This window comes from Schistocerca cancellata, chromosome 8 (genome assembly GCF_023864275.1).
Source record: "Schistocerca cancellata isolate TAMUIC-IGC-003103 chromosome 8, iqSchCanc2.1, whole genome shotgun sequence".
Taxonomy (NCBI): domain Eukaryota; kingdom Metazoa; phylum Arthropoda; class Insecta; order Orthoptera; family Acrididae; genus Schistocerca; species Schistocerca cancellata.
In genome coordinates, this window is record NC_064633.1 from 6,686,281 (window position 1) to 6,713,072 (window position 26,792).

The 26,792-nt window shown below is 42.6% G+C and overlaps 1 protein-coding gene across 1 annotated transcript in view; it reads left to right on the forward strand.

Moving 5' to 3' along the window:
- The first annotated feature begins 24,499 nt into the window (after nt 1–24,499).
- The window catches only part of LOC126094958 (myrosinase 1-like), a 118,406-nt gene continuing 116,113 nt past the window's right edge, over nt 24,500–26,792 (forward strand). Inside the window, exon 1 of the mRNA XM_049909613.1 lies at nt 24,500–24,632. Within this exon, the coding sequence (XP_049765570.1) occupies nt 24,500–24,632 (133 nt within the window). The remainder of the gene's footprint in view (nt 24,633–26,792) is intronic.

Genomic DNA, 26,792 nt, shown 5'->3' on the forward strand with positions numbered 1-26,792 from the left:
CGAATTGCTCAACACGTGGGGCGTGAGGTCTCCACAGTACATCGATGTTGTCGCCAGTGGTCGGCGGAAGGTGCACGTGCCCGTCGACCTGGGACCGGACCGCAGCGACGCACGGATGCACGCCAAGACCGTAGGATCCTACGCAGTGCCGTAGGGGACCGCACCGCCACTTCCCAGCAAATTAGGGACACTGTTGCTCCTGGGGTATCAGCGAGGACCATTCGCAACCGTCTCCATGAAGCTGGGCTACGGTCCCGCACACCGTTAGGCCGTCTTCCGCTCACGCCCCAACATCGTGCAGCCCGCCTCCAGTGGTGTCGCGACAGGCGTGAATGGAGGGACGAATGGAGACGTGTCGTCTTCAGCGATGAGAGTCGCTTCTGCCTTGGTGCCAATGATGGTCGTATGCGTGTTTGGCGCCGTGCAGGTGAGCGCCACAATCAGGACTGCATACGACCGAGGCACACAGGGCCAACACCCGGCATCATGGTGTGGGGAGCGATCTCCTACACTGGCCGTACACCACTGGTGATCGTCGAGGGGACACTGAATAGTGCATGGTACATCCAAACCGTCATCGAACCCATCGTTCTACCATTCCTAGACCGGCAAGGGAACTTGCTGTTCCAACAGGACAATGCACGTCCGCATGTATCCCGTGCCACCCAACGTGCTCTAGAAGGTGTAAGCCAACTACCCTGGCCAGCAAGATCTCCGGATCTGTCCCCCATTGAGCATGTTTGGGACTGGATGAAGCGTCGTCTCACGCGGTCTGCACGTCCAGCACGAACGCTGGTCCAACTGAGGCGCCAGGTGGAAATTGCATGGCAAGCCGTTCCACAGGACTACATCCAGCATCTCTACGATCGTCTCTATGGGAGAATAGCAGCCTGCATTGCTGCGAAAGGTGGATATACACTGTACTAGTGCCGACATTGTGCATGCTCTGTTGCCTGTGTCTATGTGCCTGTGGTTCTGTCAGTGTGATCATGTGATGTATCTGACCCCAGGAATGTGTCAATAAAGTTTCCCCTTCCTGGGACAATGAATTCACGGTGTTCTTATTTCAATTTCCAGGAGTGTAGTTATGAAATATTTAGTTTACTAAGTGTACAAAACGAGTTTTGGTAATTAATATACGTATGTTTTACATAGTTACAGAATATATATGAAATCATTGACAAATTATATAAGTACTGAACATAAAAAGTTAGTTATGAATATTAAGAATCAGATAAAGTGCAATGCACTGTATTAGTCTTTAGTATCTTTTATAAGAAGAAGGTGAGGAATGGAAAGGATAGCATCATGGGTGTAGCACAGTGGGCTGCACATAGTTGCATTGAAAAGTCCGTATGTTCCCACAGAAGCACAACACCAGGTGTAGCAATCTGAAGGTCTCCTTTCCGAAGCATTTATCAGTGTAGCCAAGACATTGAAATATAGTACCAATATTGTATGTTGCCCTTTTGGTAGTACATTAGGAACTCCAAGCACTACACCCATACTAACGTCTCTGTTGGTCAGTGTGGTGGACAGCTTGATATGTCAACACCACATTCTTGTAGAATCCATAATCTGTACATCAACGCAGAATTAGTGCAAAAAATCCAAATAGAGTGCTCCATGACCATGAGGATGGGCAGGATATAGGAAAGTCTCATTAACTGTTGATAACTGGGTCAGAGGTTGAAGGATACATTTAGTCTTATAACATTTTGTGAAAAATACGTGATTGACATCAGTCCAAAGTTACAAAGTATAAACCGAGTTTTTGTCCCATAACATATGTAAGGTAAGCTCACATGAGCGTTCCATTGGAGGTTTTACATAGCTATATACTTGATTTGTCAAAATAAGTAGATCAAGAAATTTTTTTTATGTTACTCACTTACGTGGCTTTTAGGAAGCTTTACATGGCCTGTCAAAATTTCATGAACTGATACAGATGATATACAAATTATTATCCAGAAATAAGTGTTAGCATATCATTAATGTGGCTTCGAGGAAGTTTTTACATGACAATTTAAAAAAAAATGTTGTGGCGTTCAAAGGCCAAACATTAAAATTAAAACATTAATTAAGTGTAACATAGAAATCATTAGTAGTAATCTTATATATTCTTAGCTGTAGAAGTGTTGGCACTCAGTGGCCTGTCAAAATTTAATTAACTGGTATAGATGAGATACAAATCGTTATCCAGAAATAGGTGTTATTACATGTAGAATTTAGCTGCATATAATATTGTGTAAGTGACGTGAGAGATACCTTAAATGTATGACATTTAACCTAGTGATAAAGATGTCCAACCTAATGATACATATAGGTAATGGGATCTAGACATAAGACAAGAACGGTCTTTTGCGATATATTTTGGACTAGCAATTCATTGCTCTAAGATTAATGGTTAATATTTGCTTTTGATTTACTACTGGAAATAAAATGATTAACGCCACCTTTCATTCGTCATGAGTCAGCTGCAACAAGGTTATCAAATGTGTTAAGTATACGTGATCACATTCATGAATGATAGAAAGAAGTAAGTAATATACAAGTAGTGGAGCAGGCTTAATAACTAAGTGTCTGTGGCGTATAACATAAAAACATATTTCAAACGTGATTCTGATGACATGGAATGTTATTCCTGAAAAAAATACAAAGTGGATTATTAAGTAGAAAGAAGAAATGTATGCCTATTATGCAGGAAAGTAATAAACTCTGAATTAGCAAGTAATGAAAAATTGTGTTTAATATGAATGTATTCTACCTGTCTCTCCCAAAAATATTCATTCATTATACTATGCGATATATGACATACTGTCAAAAAAAACTATAACAAATACTTAAATAACTACATAGAATCACATAACTAAAGGGAAAACTTCGTGATTATCATCATATGCAAAAAATAAAGACTTCCGTATTCATCACCATCATTTGTTTGTGTCAGCTCAAGGCATGACTTCTCTCACGCGCTGCCTGCGACAGAAAATATCTTTGCTGCAATAGAGTCGCAGGTCAGAGCAGTCTCAGCAGCAGTGGAATTCGCTCGCTGCTACTGGGCAGTTGTAGCCTGTCGCCGGTACAGTGCAGTTCATAGCCATGTATTGTAAGGTTAATTTTATTATTTTTATTGCAATGCGTGTAGTTAAGTCACTTGTCTGAGATGTTAATATGAATGGCGTAGCGCTGATTACGTCAAAGTTTATCAGTTTTCATGAATTAATGTACAGGGTGTTACAAAAAGGTACGGCCAAACTTTCAGGAAACGTTCCTCTCACACAAATAAAGAAAAGACGTTATGTGGACATGTGTCCGGAAACGCTTAATTTCCATATTTCCATGTTAGAGCTCATTTTAATTTCGTCAGTATGTACTGTACTTCCTCGATTCACCGCCAGTTGGCCTAACTGAAGGAAGGTAATGTTGACTTCGGTGCTTGTGTTGACATGCGACTCATTGCTCTACAGTACTAGCATCAAGCACATCAGTACGTAGCATCAACGGGTTAGTGTTCATCACGAACGTGGTTTTGCAGTCAGTGTAATGTTTACAAATGCGGAGTTGGCAGGTGCCCATTTGATGTATGGATTAGCACGGGGCAATAGCTGTGGCGCGGTATGTTTGTATCGAGACAGATTTCCAGAACGAAGGTGTCCCGACGGGAAGACGTTCGAAGCAATTGACCGGCGTCTTAGGGAGCAAGGAACTTCCAGCCTACAACTCGCGACTGGGGTAGACCTAGAACGACGAGGACACCTGCAACGGACGAGGCAATTCTTTGTGCAGTTGACGATAACCCTAATGTCAGCGTCAGAGAAGTTGCTGCTGTACAAGGTAACGTTGACCACGTCACTGTATGGAGAGTGCTACGGGAGAACCAGTTGACTCCGTACCACGTACAGCGTGTGCAGGCACTATCAGCAGCTGATTGGCCTCCACGGGTACACTTCTGCGAATGGTTCATCCAACAATGTGTCAATCCTCATTTCAGTGCAAATGTTCTCTTTACGGATGAGGCTTGATTCCAACGTGATAAAATTGTAAATTTTCACAATCAACATGTGTGGGCTGATGAGAATCCGCACGCAATTGTGCAATCACGTCATCAACACAGATTTTCTGTGAACGTTTGGGCAGGCATTGTTGGTGATGGCTCGATTGTGCCCCATGTTCTTCCACGTACGCTCAATGGAGCACTTTATCATGATTTCATTCGGGATACTCTACCTGTGCTGCTAGAACATGTGCCTTTACAAGTACGACACAACATCTGGTTCATGCACGATGGAGCTCCTGCACATTTCAGTCGAAGTGTTCGTACGCTTCTCAACAACAGATTCGGTAGAGGCGAACCAATTCCATGGCCTCCACGCTCTCCTGACCTCAACCCTCTTGACTTTCATTTATGGGGGCATTTGAAAGCTCTTTTCTACGCAACCCCGGTACCAAATGTAGAGACTCTTCGTGCTCGTATTGTGGACGGCTGTGATACAATACGCTATTCTCCAGGGCTGCATCAGCGCATCAGGGATTCCATGCGACGGAGGGTGGATGCATGTATTCTCGCTAACGGAGGACATTTTGAACATTTCCTGTAACAAAGTGTTTGAAGCCACGCTGGTACGTTCTGTTGCTGTGTGTTTCCATTCCATGATTAATGTGATTTGAAGAGAAGTAATAAAATGAGCTCTAACATGTTATGTCCACATAACATATTTTCTTTCTTTGTGTGGGAGGAATGTTTCCTGAAAGTTTCGCCGTACCTTTTTGTAACACCCTGTATTAAAAAGTTATCATTTTAATTTTTATATGGGAAGTGTGGTGTCACCGCCAGACACCACACTTGCTAGGTGGTAGCCTTTAAATCGGCCGCGGTCCGTTAGTATACGTCGGACCCGCGTGTCGCCACTATCGGTGATTGTAGACCGAGCGCCGCCACACGGCAGGTCTAGAGAGACTCCCTAGCACTCGCCCCACTTGGACAACCGACTTTGCTAGCGATGGTTCACTGACAAAATACGCTCTCAATTGCCGAGACGATAGTTAGCATAACCTTCAGCTACGGCATTTGCTACGACCTAGCAAGGCGCCATTACCAGTTACTATTGATACTGAGTCATGTACAGTCAAGAGCGACGCTCATCATTAATGGATTAAAGTTAAGTATTCCACCAGCTACGTCCGTTTTTCTAAAGTCTAATTTCCTTGTCCTGTTCCAGACCTCACGCCAGCCTACGTGAGCTAAAACGCGTGCCTTTCGGCTTCCTCTAGTACCCGGTGTTGGCTCTCCTGCCAACCCACAACAGGAAGGTTACAAACTTCATGTGGACGTATGCCCTATTCCGAATGGTTTCCGACGTAGAACTGCCAGTTTGAGGCAGTTTCCCGACTTGAGAGACCACAAGCGTCCCGTATCAAACTGTTCATCTCAACTTGCTCTACACTACTGTGTTACATTCTAAACCTCAAATTGGCCTACAAAAACTACGTAAGCTACAGCGCATGCGTGTCGAGCGAGTTTTTCAACATTCTCGCGCTCTCTTCCCACAAACCATTAGTTCTAGAGAAAAAAAAATGATAGGACCTTTTTTGTAGGAAATTTAATACAGTTTAATTTTGTACTGCGACACGTTTTTGCTGCAAGGTGCGGTTTTCGAGTTATTCAAGAATAGCTTACAAAAGTGAAATTAAACGTGTTCTACCTCGGAAACCATTCGGAATAGGGCATACGTCAATATGAAGATTTTTGTTCAGAATCACTAATACTATCACCCCTCAAAGCGTGCACCTTTCCTCCTGTGTCACCCTGTATACCATATATTACGATATTCTTACTGTAATTTCAGTGAATTGAGATTTTATTTGTCAAAGTGATTTATTGTGTGTAACGTGTAGATACGGGACGACTTAAGAAGGTCGTACGTGTGAAAGGAGGCGAAATAGGAAATGTTGAGGATACAAGTAATGTTCGCGAGATACCATTTTACGAAAGTGGCGAAGTTGTTTCTGAGGTCCATAATTTGGAGCCAGGAGAGACATGTAGATCATTTTCCTCGGATATGAATTCTGCTTTATTGTGCTTACCTGTTTAATGTAGCTTCTACCTGCTGACCTATATAAAGGAAAAACCTTTTACAATTTTTGCAAAAACAGACATAATGTCTTGTGGGATAACAGCAATCAGTGATTTTATAATGTTACTTAATCCGTCTTGATTGCAAAAAATTTTTTATTATTCATATGATCGGTTTCGGTTCATTCAGAACCATCTTCAGATCTGATATTTCAGTTACAAGAGTAACCCGTCCAAATCCAGCAACTTTCACATGTGACGTAGCATTGCATGAGAGAATGTTTAATTTAGATACTTCAACGAATTCTACGACTGGGGTAATCCAGAACTCGATATTCATCTGAAGTGATTTGGTTGTATCTGGGAACTAGGTGCACACACGTTTGTGATACTTTATCTGTTATGACTGAATCGCACTGGCAGCTACTTCAACGTTATCTGGCCATTGATGAAACTTGCTATGAATGTCTCTTATAACAAACCTTGGGTAAATTTCTTGAATGTATCAGCTCGTCAATAATCATCTCAGATAACAATCACCCACGGACATGAGCGTGCACATGCAGGAAAAAACACCACAGGAGCTTGGTCTCATGCCTCTGGTGCGTTATGACAGCAACAGACCCCTCATGTTATGCACTGAAGTGCGTAATTTTTTGACTGCGCATGGTGGTTCTGGAGTAACGTATTGTTAAGCCATTACGGAAATGTTCGTATTGTACTGTTGACTGGGAGACCACGTCTTTCTAAAATACGTCATTTCGGCGACTTGCACGTCTGATGGAGATGAAGTGAGATGATTAGGAAACACAAACACACAGAATCGAGCGTAGAAAATCTCCGAGCCGACTGGAAATCGAACTCGGGACCCTGCGGCAAAGAAGCAGCAACACTAAACATTGGACGGCAGACCTCTGACATTAAGCCACAAACACGAAAGAACGCTGGTACCTCTACAAGTGCGACACATGTTTTCATTGGATTTAGCGAAAGTTTTTCGATACGTGAAATAAGAAGGAAGTCTTGCTCGCAGAAGCTCCTTTGTGAAGTAAGCGAAAACGTTTCCAGTGACAAGACAAACTTTTTAATTCAGCGTAAACATTTCTTCCTCCGTTCCTGAAGAATTACTATCACGGGAACTCTGCATCGCTAGGCCCCTCGGATTTAGTGGTATGGTGGCCCAGTGGCCAGCCCGTCAAAATCTGAACACACATCAAGCACGAAAACAGGAAGATGTTGTACTGAACTGTGAAAAAAAAAAGCAAAATGGAAACAGTGAACAGTCCAGGAACATGAAGTGCAATACAGAGCAGCCTGACGCAGCAATGGCGGGCGAGTCGTGTTCAGAATTCTCTCGAGGCATTTATTTTCATTTCATTTTTTCACAAGATTACCAACTTTCCTTCCGGTCATTGAAATGTTTGTTCTCTTTCTGTAGTCTTGGCAGTTCTCTTACTATTCACTGGTTACAGAATAAGAGTCATGTGGTAAGTATACGTTATGGTCGCAAGTAAATGTGATGAATCGTGAGAGCAGGCGAGATACCAAACAGATCTCACAGAGATGAAAAAAAAATGAACGGGTGTGGCCGGCCGCGGTGGCCGAGCGGTTTTAGGTGCTTTAGTCTGGAACCGCGCGACTGCTACGGTCGCAGGTTCGAATTCTGCCTCGGGCATGGATGTGTGTGATGTCCTTAGGTTACTTAGGTTTAAGTAGTTCTAAGTTCTAGGGGACTGATGACTTCAGATGTGAATTCCCATAGTGCTCAGAGCCATTTGAACTATATGAACGGGTGTGAACTACGTTACAACAAAGAAATTCAAGAGTCGAAACTTCCAAAAACGGAACGTGACTTCAAAAACGATAAAAACATACGTTTTGACAGAGCACAGAGAAATTGTATGATTGTGAAAGTGTTGTTGCAGTTATGTGATAAACTGTTTTTTTGTAAAAAAATGTTCAAATGTGTGTGAAATCTTATGGGACTTAACTGCTAAGGTCATCAGTCCCTGAGCTTACACACTACTTAACCTAAATTATCCTAAGGACAAACACACACACACCCATGCCCGAGGGAGGACTCGAACCTCCGCCGGGGCCAGCCGCACAGTCCATGACAGCAGCGCCTTAGACCGTGTTATGTTTTCATCATATCCTTGGGAGTGATCATATTCACATTCACACGAACACCTAAATCTGGGAACTTGTCGTATGACACACGTACTGTCACTAATGCCGTGTATGACAAACCAGACGTGTTTTCTGATGGAGGCTTCGGTTGACTTGTTGCCTTGTCATCAAACGTTTGCAGTTCTCATTTGAAAGCCACTTCCTTTAGGCTGCTAAGAGAGTAGATGTGCAGAATCAACTGTCATTATAGTCACACGTTACACCTCGCCGTTGCACATGGGCGTTACACCACGAGACAGACAGAAATTTGAATACAGCGAAAAAGAAATGGCGCTATGGAGGTTTGAAAACGGCTCCCCGGCTTGGCAGTCCTACTCTGTGCCCACTTATTTTTGTGTTGTTTAAACCTGAGAGGAGGGTCGGGAGCAAAGAGGGTAGAGGTCTCTCCACCACTACACCTTGCTGTGTCAGGCTGTTCTATATTGAACTTCTTTTTTCTTGGACCGTTCACCGATTCTCTTTTGCTGTTCAGTACACCTTCTTCCTGTTTTCATGCTTGACCTCTGTGGATGGGCTGCTCACGTGGTCCTCTTACCATTGAATCTAGGGGAGAGGAGGGGGGGGGGAGTGCTATGGGGAGTTTCCGTTGCAAGATATGTAAGTGACCTATACTTCGCAGAATAATCGCAAAGTATTTCTGGTTTAGATACAGCAGATATGTATTTTTTATCCTCGGAAATCTTTCTGGTGTTGAACACATTATCCTGAAAGTCACTGAGTTACCTGCGGATGTTGCTACCAGGGCTTTAGTAAACTCCTGCCACTTTTTAAAAGTTGGAAGAAGAGCCACCTCCGAAAAGGAAATAGATAAATAAATAAAAAAAGGGCTTTCGTGTGGCACAGGCGCGTTACAGAGTTTCATAGTGATAATTCAGTATCTTACCTCTAGCAACATTTACGTAAACATCGCTGAGAAAGCCTTCATGTCTAGTCCTACATCCCGCAATTCCCGAATGTGTGAACTGCGTGCTGTGCAAGGCTGCGTTGAAGTACCATAGCCTGCGTGACAAATCCCCCCCCCCTCCCCCCTTCCGTACTTTTCCCCTACATTCGTCATTTTTCACAATATGTACGAATTTATCTCATTTTATCTTCTTAGTCAATAAGAAAGATTTACGTTGGTGGTGGTAACATCACCCCTGACGGAGCATAGGGTCTCGTGAGTTCAGAGAACGTAATCCTCCGCATTTAGCAATGCCTACCATGCGCTGTCTCTCATCGGGATCTATTCTGCAGTTATGTGGCGATGTCGCTGTGCATTAACAAACGCATTAAAACTCATGGAACACTTCTTTGAATCTTCTCTATGTTTTCCGTTAACATAAGTTAATTACGGTACCATCACATCTTAAATATATCGAGGCTCAGCTACCAATTTTTGCACCAACGACTCATCTCTTGCATGCCTCCCTACATTTCGCAAAATTTTCTGATAGTGTGACCTCCCTGTATGCAATACACCAGACGGTCAGAAGTATCCCAACACTCTTAAGTTACGCGGATTGGGCTACTAGATGTCACGAGAAGCGCAGCCGCAAATATAAAGGGGCAGGGAGTATTGTGTTGTCGGTAGAGAAGCGATAATCGCAGAATGAGTCGATCAGGGAAGCTCAGTGTCTTTGAACGTGGACTAGTCATTGGATATCACGTGAGCAAGGGGTCCATCAGGGACGTTTCAACCCTTGTACAGCTACCCAAGTCGACTACTGGTGACGTGACTGCGGAACTGCAGTCGCCAAGGAACAACCACAGCTGGGCCGAGACCAGGCAGTCTCATGTACTTACGAACAGGGACCATCAAACATTGCGGAGGGTGGCTGAAAAAAGTAGCATGTAATCAGTGGAAGAAATCACCTGAGCGTTCCAAAAGTACTACCAAAAATGTTTCAAATGGCTCTGAGCACTATGGGACTTAACAGCTGAGGTCATCAGTCCGCTAGAACTTAGAACTACTTAAACCTAACTAAGCTAAGGACATCAAGCACATCCATGCCCGAGGCAAGATTCGAACCTGCGACCGTAGCGGTAGTGCGGTTCCAGACTGAAGCGCATAGAACCGCTCAGCCACACGGGACGGCTTCCAAGTACTACCAACAGCGACCAATCACATCACTTGCGTAGGGATTTAAAAAGAATGTAGTGCTGTATACGAGCAGCTCCTCATATGCCAGATATTTCTGTACTCGGAGATAAGTGACGCTTGAAAAGCTCTAAGGAGCGACTCCACTCAGTAGTGGGTAACCGGAAACGAGTGATTTGGAGAGATGAATCACACTATAACCTGTGGCAATCCGAAGGAAGGATTTGGCTTTCGGAGACCGTTACCTGCCGCCATGATTAATAGAGGATATGACGTTGCGGAATGTGGGTGTTCTTCGTGGTTACGGTCTGGTCCCCTTGTTGCGCTTAACAAAACGCTAAATGCAGAAAGATAACATATTTTCCAACATTGTGTTGTGCGGACAGTGAAGGAATTGTTCAGAGACGATTGTTTGTATCAACATGACAGTGCGCCGTGTCATAAGGCTGCGTGTGTGAGGCAGTTGTTTGTGGACAATAACGTTCTTGAAATGGACTGGTCTGCCCACAGCCTTGACCTGAACTCACTGGAACATCTTGCGAAGAGTTATAACGTTTACTTCGCCCCAACATCATTATATAGTCTGGTTTCGGCTCTTGAGAGAGAATGGGTTGCCATTCTTCCACAAACATTCAGATTTCAGATACATCATCGAAAGTGTCCCCAGTAGAATTCAAGCCACCATAATCGCAAAGTGTAGACACATTCCATATTAATGTCCACTAATGGATGACCAGACAGTTATGATCAGATAGTGCACCCCGTCGGCTAACAGATACAGACATTGTATGTCGGCTATTTCGTATGTATGTGTCGAACAATAACATTGCTGTCACACTCATCTGGGCTAGACTGAACGCTACATTTGTTTCTCATGTTGTCACCTCTATGCCCTCCTTAAGAACGATGTATTAAACTATGCTCGCTATAAATGTGTGGCTCCCATCGGATCCACGTTCTTATCCCGTATTCCGCAAGCAAGTATTATACAGAGCGTTTCCAGGACGACTGTACAAAATTTTCACGGATGATGGAAATCGCTAAATGTATCAATTTGAGATAAAAATAATCTGGTCTGGAAACTAATGAATTGAAAGATACTAAACCAAACATGTGGGATATTTCAGGCAATGGATTGCATGTAAATAAAAATGTCAGTACATTAGGAAGTGGTCCCGGCGGGGTCAGGGATTTTCTCTGCCTCGTGATGACTGGGTGTTGTGTGCTGTCCTTAGGTTAGTTAGGTTTAAGTAGTTCTAAGTTCTAGGGGACTGATGACCATAGATGTTAAGTCCCATAGTGCTCAGAACCATTTGAACCATTAGGGAGTGGGAAGGGTTGTGGGAGACAGTGAAGTCCACTCCATGAATGTACTGTTGGTCGAGCGCTTATACACTGACATCATCAGTCCTGTTGACGTAAAAGTCATTAAGACTGCAGTTAGTGACGAGTTTCATAGATCGTATTCATTATAAACGTTACGATGAGGAATGTGCCAAGTGAACAAGCACAGAACCAATAGAAAACAGTGAGAAACCTTTTTTTATGGTCATGTGCTGACCATTTACATTTTTTGTGTATAAATGTCTCGTTATTAGTATTCAAGAATTCCTTTATGGCACAGAAGGAGTCGTTAAAGGGAAACATCATAAAACTTCACGATAAAAACACTTGTGAAAGCTTTCAGACATTCAGTTTCCCTAGCTTGATTATCAAAGAGTTCGATAGCAGCATATTTCACCCCTTTCTGTACCAAAGTTAGATTCATGAAAGGAAAATCTTTTTTTTCCTGGTGTTGTACTTGTGAACATCTCTGTTACGCTCTAAGTCAGCTAGACTATGGATAAGAAATTTCATGAGTAAATAAATTTACTCTTGTTAATATCCTCAGCTGCTTACAAAGGTGCCTGCAAGGTGCACGTGTTGAAACCCTGCAGATAATTCTAATTGCTTTCTTTTTGTGAAATGAATACTTTTTGTGAAATTTAGGATTTATCAGGGAATATTACAGCAGATGGCAACAGTGAATGAAATTATTAAAAATATGTTAACTTATAGACTTTTATTATTCTTACAGAAGAAGCAGCCAAACTTACACAGTTTATTACGCCCGGTCTACGGATATCCCAGTTCAAATTTTCATCGATTTGCACACTTAGCATAGAAATTTCTATCCTCTTTATCATTTCCAGTCTGTATGCTAGGATAATAAGACATGCTATGTATCTCACAGTATAAAAACGGACGAGCAGTGTTTATTCAAATTACAAAGGTAACCCATTTGTGCAAAAGGAAAAAGTCACTTTCACAAAAAAATCTTTTACTGCTTTCGGTGTTTATGTATCTTTTGTCAGCTTTTCAACAGTGCTAGTTTTATCTGCTAATAGGAATAATTCGGCCTTCTGCCGCTTGCAGGCTGTAGTGTAACAAACCGAGAAGCAGATAGTAGTGGATACGATACATATGTTTAATGTATTACACGATACAAGGACGCAAGTATTTTAATGTCTTGTAACTACAGTTCCCATTTTGTCATTTGTGGTACACGTATAAGGGAAGTTCAAAAAGTTTCCATTCGAAGGCCACACTCTCCTTGCCTACATGTCGGTGCTTATACACCCGCATGAGGATCGCGCTAGGTTGCATATCCACTGCAAAAATGGTTCAAATGGCTCTGAGCACTATGGGACTTAACATCTGAGGTCATCAGTCCCCTAGAACTTAGAAGTACTTAAACCTAACTAACCTAAGCACATTACAAACATCCATTCCCGAGGCAGGATTCGAACTTGCGGCCGTAGCGGTTGCGCAGTTACAGATTGAAGCGCCTAGAGCCGCTCGGCCACAGCGGCCGGCCATATCCACTGCAGCAACGCACTCAAACGAAAATTATTTGATTGCTCTCAGTATATAAATGGCATCAGACTTAAAATTATATTGATACGTGGGTAGCGGCAAGTGGTTGCTTGAGGGCGTGGAAGAACCAGACTCTCGGGAGGCAAATCTGCAGAACCCAGGAGCGAGGCGTGAGCTGTAGATCCTCACGGCACGGCTCAATATTATTTCGATGCTGCAGTACCGCCAATTTTGTGTAAAATTACTGCCTAAATCTGTGTCAAACGATATAACATCATCTTTGATAATGAACAGAGGTCGAAGCAATGAATTAACATTTGCACCAAAGCCGGGATTCCACCCACGTCGCCTGCTAATTAGGCAATTGCGTTATCTAGTACGCTACCGTGCAGCTTACTCTGAGACAACAGTGGTTAGCACATCTGCTACAAGTAACTCCTTGAGTGTGCGGCCACAAGACCAGTCTTTAGTAAGGATAATTTGAGAGCATTGTGTTAACAGTTATGACAGGAAAAATATTAGCTGCTAATGACTCACCACATACCACAGTAGCGCTACAAAAAATCAGTGTCCGGAAGGTGCAGAGTTCCATTAGCTTGCACCATGAACACCGAATGGAAAATGTACTTATCCAACTGTGCACAAAGTACAGCTTCTACATACATATAAGAATGTATAATACTCCTTTCAGTACTGCCAGTATCCTCCTCCGTACTTGAGTTCACTAACACACATCTGTGCGGTTGCGCTTGATTCGAAGCTGGTGCTGCCTGAAATTTTCAATCCCCGTATTTGGTCGGCAAGGGAAGAAGAGGCTGTGGCGTGAACTTCCTGATCACCAGACTGCGCACCAGTGCCCTGGGTTAAATTAGAAACGTCTCCACATTGTCTCACGAACTGAGAGCACATGACGCTGATGATGGAGATCCGCCCGAGTGACAGGAATGTTGAGCTCGACGGCCTCCTGGTGCTGTTCGAGAGGAGTAGACTATTTGCGGTCCCCGATTTGCACCCTCTCGCTTTTGTTATCATAATCGCTTCATCATCATCATCTTCATCATTATACAGCGCAAACACAACTGCACACCATTTACCCTCGTCTACACTCCACAAATAAACACAAGACGCAACTCTCACATGTCCGCAAGGAAAGGATCCATTACGAGCGGCGGAATGGATGAGTCTCTTCCCGACTTGGCGGTTGGAACTACCCGGTGCGACCTCGCAGCCAACACTGACACAAGACTTTATTTACTGTTAGTGCCGGCAGTTAACGCTAATGTTTGTTCACCAGTTCAAGGGGAGACTTAAACTTCTTTCGATATCGCTGTTTGTCAAATATATGCATGCCCATGTTGCATGTGAATTTCACGATGCAGAAACATCCTAACCCATCTGCTGACACTGGCACACTTTAAAATAAAAGATATTGAAGCATTAAATCGTTGACTTTTTCGCGCACTATCAAATCAATCGTAGCCCGTAGCATCCAGTCAGTTGTCAGGTCTGACAATGCGCCTGCAGTCGAAAACAATAATGGGAATAGCGTGTCTGGTAGTTGTGGTGGCTGGCCACTTCGGGTGTGGGGCGCTGCGGTGCGCCCTTCTGGGTGTGCAGTCATCAGGTGAGCATACACACAGCTGTGGCAACTCGTCTTCGATTGGTTGGCGCGGCGAGAGGCGGCAACATGGCACAGCCCATCTCTGTGCGTCGAGAACCACACAGACTCGTTACCGAACGGCTTACGGAATTGCACGGATGCTCGGTTGGGGTAACCGTACCGCTCAGCGCCCTCGTCTACTACCGAACGATCGGCAGAGCGACCGAACGATACAGAAGAGGGCTGCAGAAGCAGGCAGAGCCATTCGAACCTGCTGCAATGTTCCGTATGAAGAAAGCCACAGACATTTGGCCTCGCCGCCTGCGGCATTCTGCTCGTCGCTGCCAGCCCCTCTTCCTCCCACAGCTGCATGGACCTCCAACTCACCAGCGAAATGACAGAATGGAGGGGAATGGCACACTGTCTAATGTCATGTTCCCTGCAGACCTCCTTGGTGATTTTTTCTGCCTGTTCATTTCCACAACTTTCCATGTAGCCTAGTACCCAGCAAAAGGATACGTGTTTCTTCCGCAACTTTAGGACTTAGAGCCATCGAGGCACTTAAAAAACTGGGTTTATACCTGTGTGTGTGTGTTTGTGTGTGAATTCATGAGGGACCAAACTGCGAGGTCATCAGTCCATAGACTTACACACTACTTAGACTAACTTACATGAAGAACAACACACACACCCATGCCCAAGGGAGGACTTCAACCTCCAGTGGGAGGGGCAGCACAATTAGTGACATGGCGTCTCTAACTGAGTGGCCACACTGCACGGCCTTATACCTGTCTTCCCACGCTAAAACCGTTGTGCAACAATGGAGGTGCATGTCATGTGTTTTTGAAGACAAAATTATGCTGCAGTACTGATAACACATGCATCACAGTGGGCGAGTGAAATGTCGCTGCAACTGGAAACGTACTCCAAAGTTGAAATACGTGGATCAGTGTGATTCTTGTCGAGAAAGATCTTAATTGCATGCAAATTTACCGTGAATTTCTGGCGCTCTATGGCGTAAACGTAATGTCACGTCAAGTTGTAGTGAAATGGTAACAACAATTTGGGCAAAGCGACACAGACATGGACGATGCTGATTGGGATGGAAGACCATTCACAGCAGTCACAGATGACAATGTTGAGGAAACTGGTAAACTGAAAGAACATCTGAGGAAAAAGATTTTCCAACGATGAGGATGTAAACACATTGGTTCTGGAAGGGTACCATGACTAAGGAGTGGAATTCTATCGTTGACGAATTCAAGGAATAGTAGACTATTTTTTACAGAGACATGGTAACTATGTTGGCAAATGGTGTCGTGTGGCTCTGTCACTTTGAAATGTAGTGCAAGTTCAGTAAAAGTTACTTCACCTGCCATAGTAATGTGTAACTTACTTTTTGAAGTTCCCTCGTACATTCCGAATGAGAACATGCTGACGGAAAGCAAACGATTGATATTAACTAGTATTTAACGATGCCTTAAGCCATTATTTTTCCACAATGACATGTACAGAGCGTTTCACAATTCATGTTACACACTTCTGGAGGTTGTGGAAGGTACCTGATCTACTAAGTTTTACATGGGAACCTATGGCCGGAAACGTCATTCAACGATGCTACATGTAGCAAAGTTATAGACGCTGGCGTCTGTAAATGTATGTATATATAGGGTAATTCCATGATGACGTTAAAACCTTTATAGGGTGATGGAGAGTGATATATGTGTGAATTTGAGGTAAGAGTCCCTCTACTGGAAACGAACGAGTCGAAAGTTATAAGCGAAAATCGTTTTGATACCACTGACACTAAAATGCATGTACCGGTGCTGTTCTTGCTAAGATTATAGGGTAAGCAACTTTCAAAGGTCTAGTATGAATCAAAACAAGAAAAAATGCATATTAAACATGGCTCTAAAATACATACCTTAAGGGCTATGAGCACTTGTTGAAAATAGGGGATGTTTTCAGAGCAGCGAAGATGAGCAAGCGCTCACTGCTCCTGAGGTACGCATTTTAAAGCCCATGTTTACCGGACTCGCTTCCTTGTTTTGTCGATACTGCCACCTCTTAAAGCTGCCTACGCTACAGTCGTAGCAACAACAATACCAGTACATGTACTCCACTGTCAGTGGTGTCAAAAGGATTTTCGTTTATAGCTTTCCATTCGTTCATTTCCGGTGAAGAGAGCCCTTACCTCAATTTCACACATTTATCCTAGTCTATCATCGCAGAAAGTCTGCAGCATACTCACAGAATCATCCTCCGTATACATACATTTACAGGGGCTGGCGACTACAACTCTGAAGCTCTGTAGCGAAGTTGGATGACGTTTCCGGTCATGGGTTCCTACGTAAAACGTGATCTGCTGAGTCCCCTCTACAACCTCTAGAAGAGCGTAACATGAGCTGTACACAAAAAATTACGAAAACTCACAATGCTAATAAAGCAACGCAGAAATATTTAATAAACTATACAGTATGTTAATCTATGCAACTAAAAGAATTTGTAGTAAAATTCGAACAGTATCAACACAGTCAAATCATCGCATTCTCAGACTGCAACGGGTAGATGCATTCAGTGTGCGAAGAGTGGTAACCAAGTTCCAGAGCCAGCGAGATCAAAAGTCTTCTACCGTGTGTTTCAGAAACACGAGCGAGGCGTCTCTGCGATGGCAGGGGGAGGGGGGGGGGGGGGGGAGACGGCAGCACCTGCGGGAAAAGCGTGCTGTTTTACGTCAGGGATGAGACATCTGCCTGTGGTGAACAACTCGCAATGGACACCGCACGCACTCTTTGCTGTACTGCTGAAGCCTCCATTTTCCTGTTTTCAGTACGGCTGGGTCTCGTGGGTGTGCTTCTATGTCCCTCCAGCAGAGAGTCTGCGGCATCAGCGCTCTTTTATGGACCACACCGTGTTCCGTAGGCAATGGCATTGCGGTCCCTTCAGCATTTCCATATTACAGCCCCCCGCTCGATTAGTTTTTAAATGCACCTGATACAATGGTCTTGAAGATGTTTAAAAATCGAATGAAACTGGTGTTCATTATAAACACAAATGCGATCGTACACTACCATAAAAGTATTGCAATAACAGTTTTCGCTGATGTATAGCTTCACTTGACATTATGTAATGCTTTTACAAAAATAATTACGTTACATCATTTTCTTGCTTTGCTTTTCACAAAATTTTTAACCGTCTCATCACAGCTGATAACTTGAAAGAAACTGGACCTCCAAAGAGAACTTGTAAAGTCTGTGCTGGTGGAGGTCCCCAGGAGACGCAGTCTGCCGCCACATCCACCGCTGTGTGAATCCTTCTCTTTGGCATAATTCCTTGACATCGCATATTACGTAGAGAAAGGAAGTGCTACAGTTGTTAAATGACTTAGGTGTAATTACTTTTCTTTCATCTAATCTACTACGCACACCTTTCTTACTTATTATCTACACTTACACACAGTCGCGGCCCGTGAGTATACCTTCTGGGTGTTCACAATTTCAGATGCATTTGAGAGTGTGAAATCTGCTGTATAATAGTTATGCCTATAAACAGGTTTATACACTACAGCCACTGCCAATAATAATAACAATAATAATGATAATATGTTACGTTACTTTTCTGACAAAAAAAAAGAATTTTTTGTTTTGTATGTAATTAAGTACAGCTTAGGGCAAGATCTAAATAATATGTAAGCTTTCGCAACTCTCCGTTTCGCATTTTTGTGTAAGTGAGAGTTTTCATGCTTTTCCTTTTTAGACAAATGTACAAGATCCGTAACAGATGCATTAAACGACGAATTTACTCCCGGGATGAAAATCAGATATTGTTACATTGCACCCACACAAAAACTTACGCTAATTGTAAACTTCCTTGTTAACTGTTCGCTTGTAGTCACGCGTATTTAATTTCGTCATTCTCTCCATCAATGGAGCTGGTTTTGGAGTCCATAGTTAAGCCGGCAGTAGTGACCGAGCGGTTCTAGACGCTACAGTCTGGAACCGCTACGGTCGCAGGTTCGAATCCTGCTTCGGGCATGGATGTGTGTGATGTCCATAGGTTAGTTAGGTTTAAGTAGTTCTAAGTTCTAGGGGACTTATGACCTCAGAAGTTGACTCTCATAGTACTCAGAGACATTTGAGCCAAGTCCATAGTTCCTTTGCGGTTGACTTTTCCTGGTAATTTACTTTTCTGTTACCAGAATGAGATTTTCACTCTGCACGCATTGATATGAAACTTTCTGGCAGATTAAAATTGTATGCCGGACTTAGACTCGAACTTGGGACCCTTCGCGGACAAGTACTCTACCGACTGAGCTACCCATGCAAAACTGAAGACCGGCCCTCATATCTTTATTTTTCTGTTTGCATGTAATACAGAATCAACACAGTTCTTGTTTACGATGCACACGAAAGCCGATCCCTGCACAGTAAACAACCAGTTCCAAACACAAACTGCCATATACGGAAATTTTCAAAAATTTGGTAAGGTCTTATGGGACCAAACTGCAGAGGTCATCGGCCCTAAGCCTACACACTACTTAATCTAGCTTAAACTAACTTACAGCTATGGACAACACACACACCCTTGTAGGAGGGAGGCCTCGAAACTCTGACGGGGGGCAGGGGGGTGGCCTCACGGACCGTGACAAGGCGCCCTAGACCGTGCGGCTACCGCGCGCGGCGCCATTTATGGAGATGATTCAACTCGAGTAGTAACGTCTACCAACATAGTAACTTGACTAGAATACAAACGAGGCGCTGACGGCCATAAGGGCCTGAAGCACACAAGCACATTTGAGTGAATATCAGGGAAACTGGTGATACAGCTTTTCTTGAATTTTCATACAAAAAATGTGGGTCTTCAGCACAGATAAACCTGACTCACCATAAGACCAGATTTCAGAAGCATGAATAAATGTTACAACCTCGCAATGGATGTGCTTTAGGCCCTTATGACCCTCAGAGCTCAACTGGATTACTATACGAAAAACTTCAAAACTTTATATACTATAACTCATTCAGAAACCCACAAAATAGGTTTTTCTGTCAGAATAACTATAACATATTCTGATATCAGATCTAATTTTACTATATAGTGAGCGAATTGGCATGTCTGAGGAGTACGCTATCATCTAGTGGGAATCATGCCGCGCGAACAGGGGTAACTCTCAGCCACATTGCGCTACCACGCGGTGGAACTGACGTAAACCAGCAGTTGTGCACGTTGTTTATGAAATCCGTGTCTATTCGGCCCGTACGCAGTTACGTCACCCCAATTGCGCAGGTGCAAAAGCTCCGTAAAATGTGCACAACTGCAGGTATGCTCGCGACCCTGATGCCAAATTTCATGGAGTCTAGGGGAGCTGTAGTGCCGTAGATCAAGTGCTCCACTGTTCAGATTGCGGCATCTATGTTACATTTAACAGCATCAGAGAAAAATAACCATTAAATCCGAAAGATGTCGAAAGTTAGGGTGTTCACGTGCTCTTGTCCCTTACACAACAGCCGTCACTGCTTACACACTAGTCTATATTATTCTTGCTTTCTACATGTTTACACAACTGGTTGTGAGATATTATCTGTTTTCTTTTTCATTATACTCTTGTACGACTGACTAGTAATATTAAAGTAAAACTTTTATTCTCATCTAGCACCTAGGATCAACGCTTTATGTAACGTGTAGGAATAACTTTTAACATGGATGAAGGACCATTAATAGTATCTATGCTTTAGTTTGTTCTTCATAGCAAACATCTATGATTGGATACTTAATGATACATTTGTAGTCAGCTGACGATAAATTCTAACTCTGATTCCAAATTGTACACACCATCTTTTGTACAAGGACATCTGTTTGGTTCTGGAGATGTTTAGCAGTTCAAATCGACCAGTAATTACTTAGATTGCCATATTGATGTGATATGCTGTGACATTTGACTAATATATGATCTTTTATAAGTATTAAGGGGAGATGTAATGGATTTTGGTCCAAAAAAATCGATTTTTCAAAAATATTGTTATCTTGATCTACACAGTTTAATGTTGTGTGAGAATTTTGTTGTGATAACAGCTTTAGAAATGCGTTTAAATTGTAAAACTGATTAACTATCTACTGGCAGTCACTCCTACGTTTTCCAACATTTGGGAAACTGCTTGCTCCAGCGGATATCTTTCGATATCTTTGGCTGACATCTATATCTCTGGCTGACATCTATATCTTTGCCTGAAAACTTTCTTGAATGTGGTTTATTTACGTTTTGAGAATACCAACACATATTAGTAGGTGGAAGGTTGAATTCGCAAACCTTTACGTGGAAGTCAAGATTTATGCATAATGGGTGGTGGAAAAACTGTATTTAGGAAACGGAGGTTTCATGAAAATCGGTTTACCAACAAAAACAGAGGAAGCAGCTCGAAATGAAGAACATAAGCTCTCAGCTTCAGCACAGAAACTTAGGACAGGAGAAATGTATAGGTGCGTGAATGATGTTGATGTGGATTCCACTGGATTCGGACTTATTGAATTAGAGCTCCTCTTCAAGGCTATAAAGTTTTACATGTTCATGTGTTACCTGTAAAAACATGGAATGCATGATTGTTGTTGAAGAAAGAAGAGTGGGAATAGCTTGTGATTTTAAATTAATTTGTAATTCGTATGGCTATGAATTTTCGTTTTTCTCCTCCAAAAAACTGACACTGGTACCTATGAAAGCAATTTTACGTTAACATATGCTCTGAGATGCCTTGGGGAGGGCAGAGAAGGAGGTAATTTATTGTGTGTTTTTTCTGAACATGCCTCCACCTTGTGAAAGGTTTGAAAAAATGTACGCGATACTGCCAAAGTTTCTATGAAGAAAACAGTGGAGGAATTGTGGAAATAGGCCAAAAAGAAATAGATCGTGAGGTAGATATTTATGACAGTGAATCTCCTACAAATGTTACTGACCTGTGTTTCTCTGTAGATGAGACCTAGATGAAAAGGGTTCACACATCTAATCCACTGACCAAACACCAGTGCACAATCTTTTATTGGTATTGACTCAGGTAAAGTTTTAGATGTAGAAATTACGTCTAAATACTGCCACCAGCGTGCAACAAGGAAAATGTCCAACAATGAAGACAATGAGAAACTGTGGCACGAAAAGCATGCAATAGCATGCTCTAAAAATTACAGTAGCTCAGGTTGGGGCATGGAGGCTGCTGCAGTTATGAGGATGTTCTCCAGACCTGAGGACCAGTATCGTGTTAGATCTATTAAATACCTAGGTGGTTGAGACTCCTCTTCCTTCAAAGCTGTAACAGATAAAAATCAGTACAACAATAGAAAAGTTGGAGTGTGTTGGCCACATCCAAAAGAGGCTTGCTGGTAGGCTTCGTCGCTTGTTGAAAGAGAAGATAGGTGAAGTACTTGATGATGGAAAACCACTGAAAGGAATTGATTCTCTTTAGTTATTTTATGGGAGAGCTATCAGGAAAAACACACATAATTTAGAGGCAATGAGGCGTACTGTGTGGGCAATTTTTTTCCACAAATTATCCACTCATCAAACACCAATGCACAATCTGTGTCTGAAAGACGATTGGTGTAAGTTCAACAACAGAAATGAGACGTATTCACATAAACTCTAATTACCAGAACCGGTTATGAACGCAATTAAGCCAATGTTCAGGTCTCTTGCAAACACTGATTTATTAAGGAAGTGTCTTCACGGAAAGACACAAGGTGCAAATGAAAGCCTCAATAAATTAATTTGGATTAGATGCTCAAAAAGGACATTCTGTGGACTTGAAGTCCTCAAATTAGTTACAGAATGAGATTTTCACTCTGCAGCGGAGTGTGCGCTGATATGAAACTTCCTGGCAGATTAAAACTGTGTGCCGGACCGAGACTCGAACTCGGGTCCTTTGCCTTTCGCGGGCAAGTGCTCTATCGACAATAGGTTCCGAGTACGGGTCTCGGTCCGGCATACAGTTTTAATCTGCCAGGAAGACTCAAATTAGTTGTTTATGATGCAGTTTTATGTTACAATAACGGAAATAATGGCAGAATTGAAGTGCTGAAGAGAGTTGGTATACATCCTCGTGTGTTTACGACAAAAGCGTTTTACACCATCGACGAGAGCAGGGGCAAGAAAGCTAACAGATCAGTGTCTTACCTGCAAATACAGGCCAGGCAGATTCGGAGAGGAGAGAAAAGAAACCTTGAGGATGAGGAGTATCAGTATGGAAGATTTTAAAACTGAGGTAAGCTTATTACATGTAGAAGTATGAGAAAAATATCTTTGACCTAATTTTCTCTGCTTTACATTTTTTACGTTATTAGAAGCCTTTTCTCAAAAAGTATATGCGCTAATGTTATGCATTTTCAGGAACTCTTTGCAACGTGTTTCTGCCTCCCTGGAACTAAATAAATACGAGATCCTGCAATTTACATTCTGATTTTTAAATGATTGTATGCAGAAAAAAGTTAATTTTGGATGTGCAAATTAAAAACTCTTAATGATACAGTTTGTACCATAAATTATTAACTGTAGTTCAGTGGTCTTATAAGCTTCTCAGGACACTACAATAAAATTTCATATTAATTACGTGATTAGAATTTGAGTTATGGCTTTTTGCAAAAAAGACAATAAAAAATTAAAGATTCTAATTTGTGGCAAAATATTAATCCTGCATATTTTATTATATTTTTCTGTTAAAACAACTCTTTTGCTTTACACATGCAAAATTTTAGATTTTTACATTCATAAGTATGGTTGTAATGATTTTTAAATAAATTTTCCGTTACTTCCCCCCTTAACTTATATAACACTATGTAACTGCTTGGATTTTGTGCATTTCTAGTTGTTTCATTCTTTGTTTTTATGTATGGAGATATAGTGAAGATGGTGTAAGCCAAAACCGGTAGTTATAATAAATGACAAACGGCTGAGTGTCATGCATAAAAAAAATACGTTACGGCAAACATCTTCAAATTATGTTCATCCTTGAAATTCGTCGCCCAAGAGACTTTCTTTTCTAGATGATGGTTGCTCAATTATTTTATCTTATTTTCACACTTGTTAAGCATAACTATCTTCCTAAGTTAACAACTTCAGTACTACCACTGCCTTATGGTTGCTGATGGCTATTTGTACATTCACTGAATCGATAATTTCGGACATACTTGCTGCTATCAGATCTAAAGTTCCCTTCATTGTTAAGGTATCTAACCAACTGCTTGAGATAATTTTCGAAAGAGACATTACTTTCAATATAATAAGAAACTTTCCCCTGCCATCTGTTCTGAAGGCTCTGTCGATATTTCTGTACCGTTACGCTTTACTGTACTCTCTTCGTTATCATTCTTATCTGGTAGATAGCGCGCTGTGCGGATGAGTTCTACTGTCTAGTGGTATGCCAAGTCCACGGGAAGCCCTGCATCGTTCCCATCGGCTGAGTCCTCAAGTAATGGATGCGTTGTTGCGCAATGACAGCGTGGTCTCTTGCTTTTACCGTGTCAGCAATTCTTCATAAAGACTGGTTTTCCCTTATGATCACCCCCTAACAAAAGATGGCTATCTCCTAAGTACAGTGAATTACCAGGGTTATAAGAGGTGACAATGACAATCACTTTGCGTAGAGCTGTCATCTGATAAAAAGGTAATCATAAAAGAACGGTGCGATGCCCGTTTAGTGCAGTTTCTTCGTTTACCAAGATGCTGCTGCTCTCGTTAGTAATGGGCGCCCTAGCGCTGGTGGCGCATGCGCAGAACGCCACCTTCCCAGACGACTTCCTCTTCGCCGTGTCGTCTGCAGCCTATGAAATAGAAGGAGGCTGGGACGCAGATGGTGAGCACTAGCCTAGTTCGTCTCATGCGCCCTGCTGTTTTGTTAGCTAATGAGAGACATATCGAGTAGGACTATTTATGAAAGGTGAACCAATAAACGGCGACTAAATAATTTAGTGTGGTTTCAGATTGAGATGGCTTGTTTCGAAATAGAAACCCGTAGTCTGGGGTAAAGATCTGCCTCTGAAATTCCTTCCCCAATCAGAATTTGTACCCTGTCGTAGAAAGGATGTTAAGCACTGCTCCATTCCTTTTGTTCTAATTTCACAATGCTTTCTTAGGATAGCTTTAGTTAGGATATTCAAAGCAAATAGATAATGAACAAGGAAACACCTTGAACTTGAGCTCATTGCATATGGACACACAACTACACTGAAGCGCCAAAGAAACTGGTGTAGGTATGGGCATTCAAATACAGAGATATGTAAACGTGCAGAATACGGTCTTGAGGACGGCAATGCATATATAAGAGAACAAGTGTCTGGCGCAGTTGTTAGATCGGTTACTGCTGCTACAATGACAGGTTATCAAGATTTAAATGAGTCTGAACGTGGTATTACAGTCGGCGCACGAGCGATGGGACATAGCATCTCCGAGGTAGCGATGAATTGGGGTTTCCCATACGACCATTTCACGAATGTACCCTCAATATCAGGAATCTGGTAAAACATCAAATCTCCGACATCGCTGAGGCCGGAAAAAGATCTTGCAAGAACAGGGCCAACGAAGGCTGAAGAAAATCGTTCATTGTGACAGAAGTGCCATCCTTCCACAAATTGATGCAGATTTCAATGCTGGGCCATCAACAAGTGTCAGAAGTCGAACCATTCAAAGAAATAACATCGATATGGACTTTCGGTGGCGAAGGTCCACACGTCCACTATTGATGACTGCACGACACAAAGCTTTACGCCTCACCTGGCCCGTCAGCACCGACATTGGACTGTTGATGACTGGAAACATGTTGCCTGCTCGGACGAGTCTCGTTTCAAATTGTATCGAGCGGATGGACGCGTTCGGGCTTAGAGACAACGTCATGAATACATGGACCCTGCCTGTCAGCAGGGGACTGCTCCATCTGGTGGAGGCTCTGTAATGGTGTGGGGCGAGTGTAGTTGGAGTGATATCCCTGATACGTCTTGATACGACTCTAACAGGTGACGCGCACGTAAGCATCCTGTCTGATCACCTGGATCCCTTCATGTCCACTGCGCATTTCGACGGACTTGGGCAATTCGAGCAGGACAATGCGACACCCCACACGTCCAGAATTGTTACAGAGTGGCTCCAGGAACATCTTATTAGTTTAAACACTTCCGCTGGCCACCAAACTCTTCAGACATGAACGTTATTGAGCATATCTATCCCCTTCACGATATTAGGCAGGTGTACTAGTTTCTTTGGCTCTTCAGTGTATAAAGTAGTTGTCGAAAGACAGGCCCTTTCAGATCTAACAATGGTCTACTCTTCATACGCCCATTCCAGGGTGACTGTGGACAAGATATTAACGGCTTCTCTTTTTCAGCACATTTATGTTTTGGTGTATTAAACAGAAACATAGACCCTCGTGTGAAAGATTTACAAAACGTTTTTGTCATAGCTGACTCTCACAAAGGTCTCGGCAAATCTGGGGGTATGTCCTCTAGTCAAGGCGCCTTGTTTTGACTTGGGTCTTTCACTGCTCTGTTGAATTCCTCCGGGAGCATCGAATCTGCCATTTCTTCTTCATTTACTTCATCTTCCTACCATGTAATAATGTCTTGAAGTTCACTTCTGTTGTGTAGTCCTGTAATACATTCCTTCCTTGTTTATTACTGGCTCACCATCGGAGTTCTTGATATTCGAGCAGATGCTTTTGTTTTCCCAAGCTCGTCTTTCATTCACCCATAGCCAACAATTGTTTTTGCTCCAGTAGCCTTGCATTTGACCTCTAGCTACACTTGCTTTGCCGTTTTGCGCTTCGCGTCAATTTATATTTTTATACTGTATTTTCTTCTTTCGTCAATTAAATTCAGTATCTCCTGTGTTACGCAAGGATTTCCACTGAGCCCTGTCCTTTTACCTATTTGATTCTTTACTTCGTTCACTATTTCATCTGTTAAAGCTACTCATTCTTCTACTGTATTCCTTTCCCTCGATTCGGTCAATCGTTGCCTCAAGC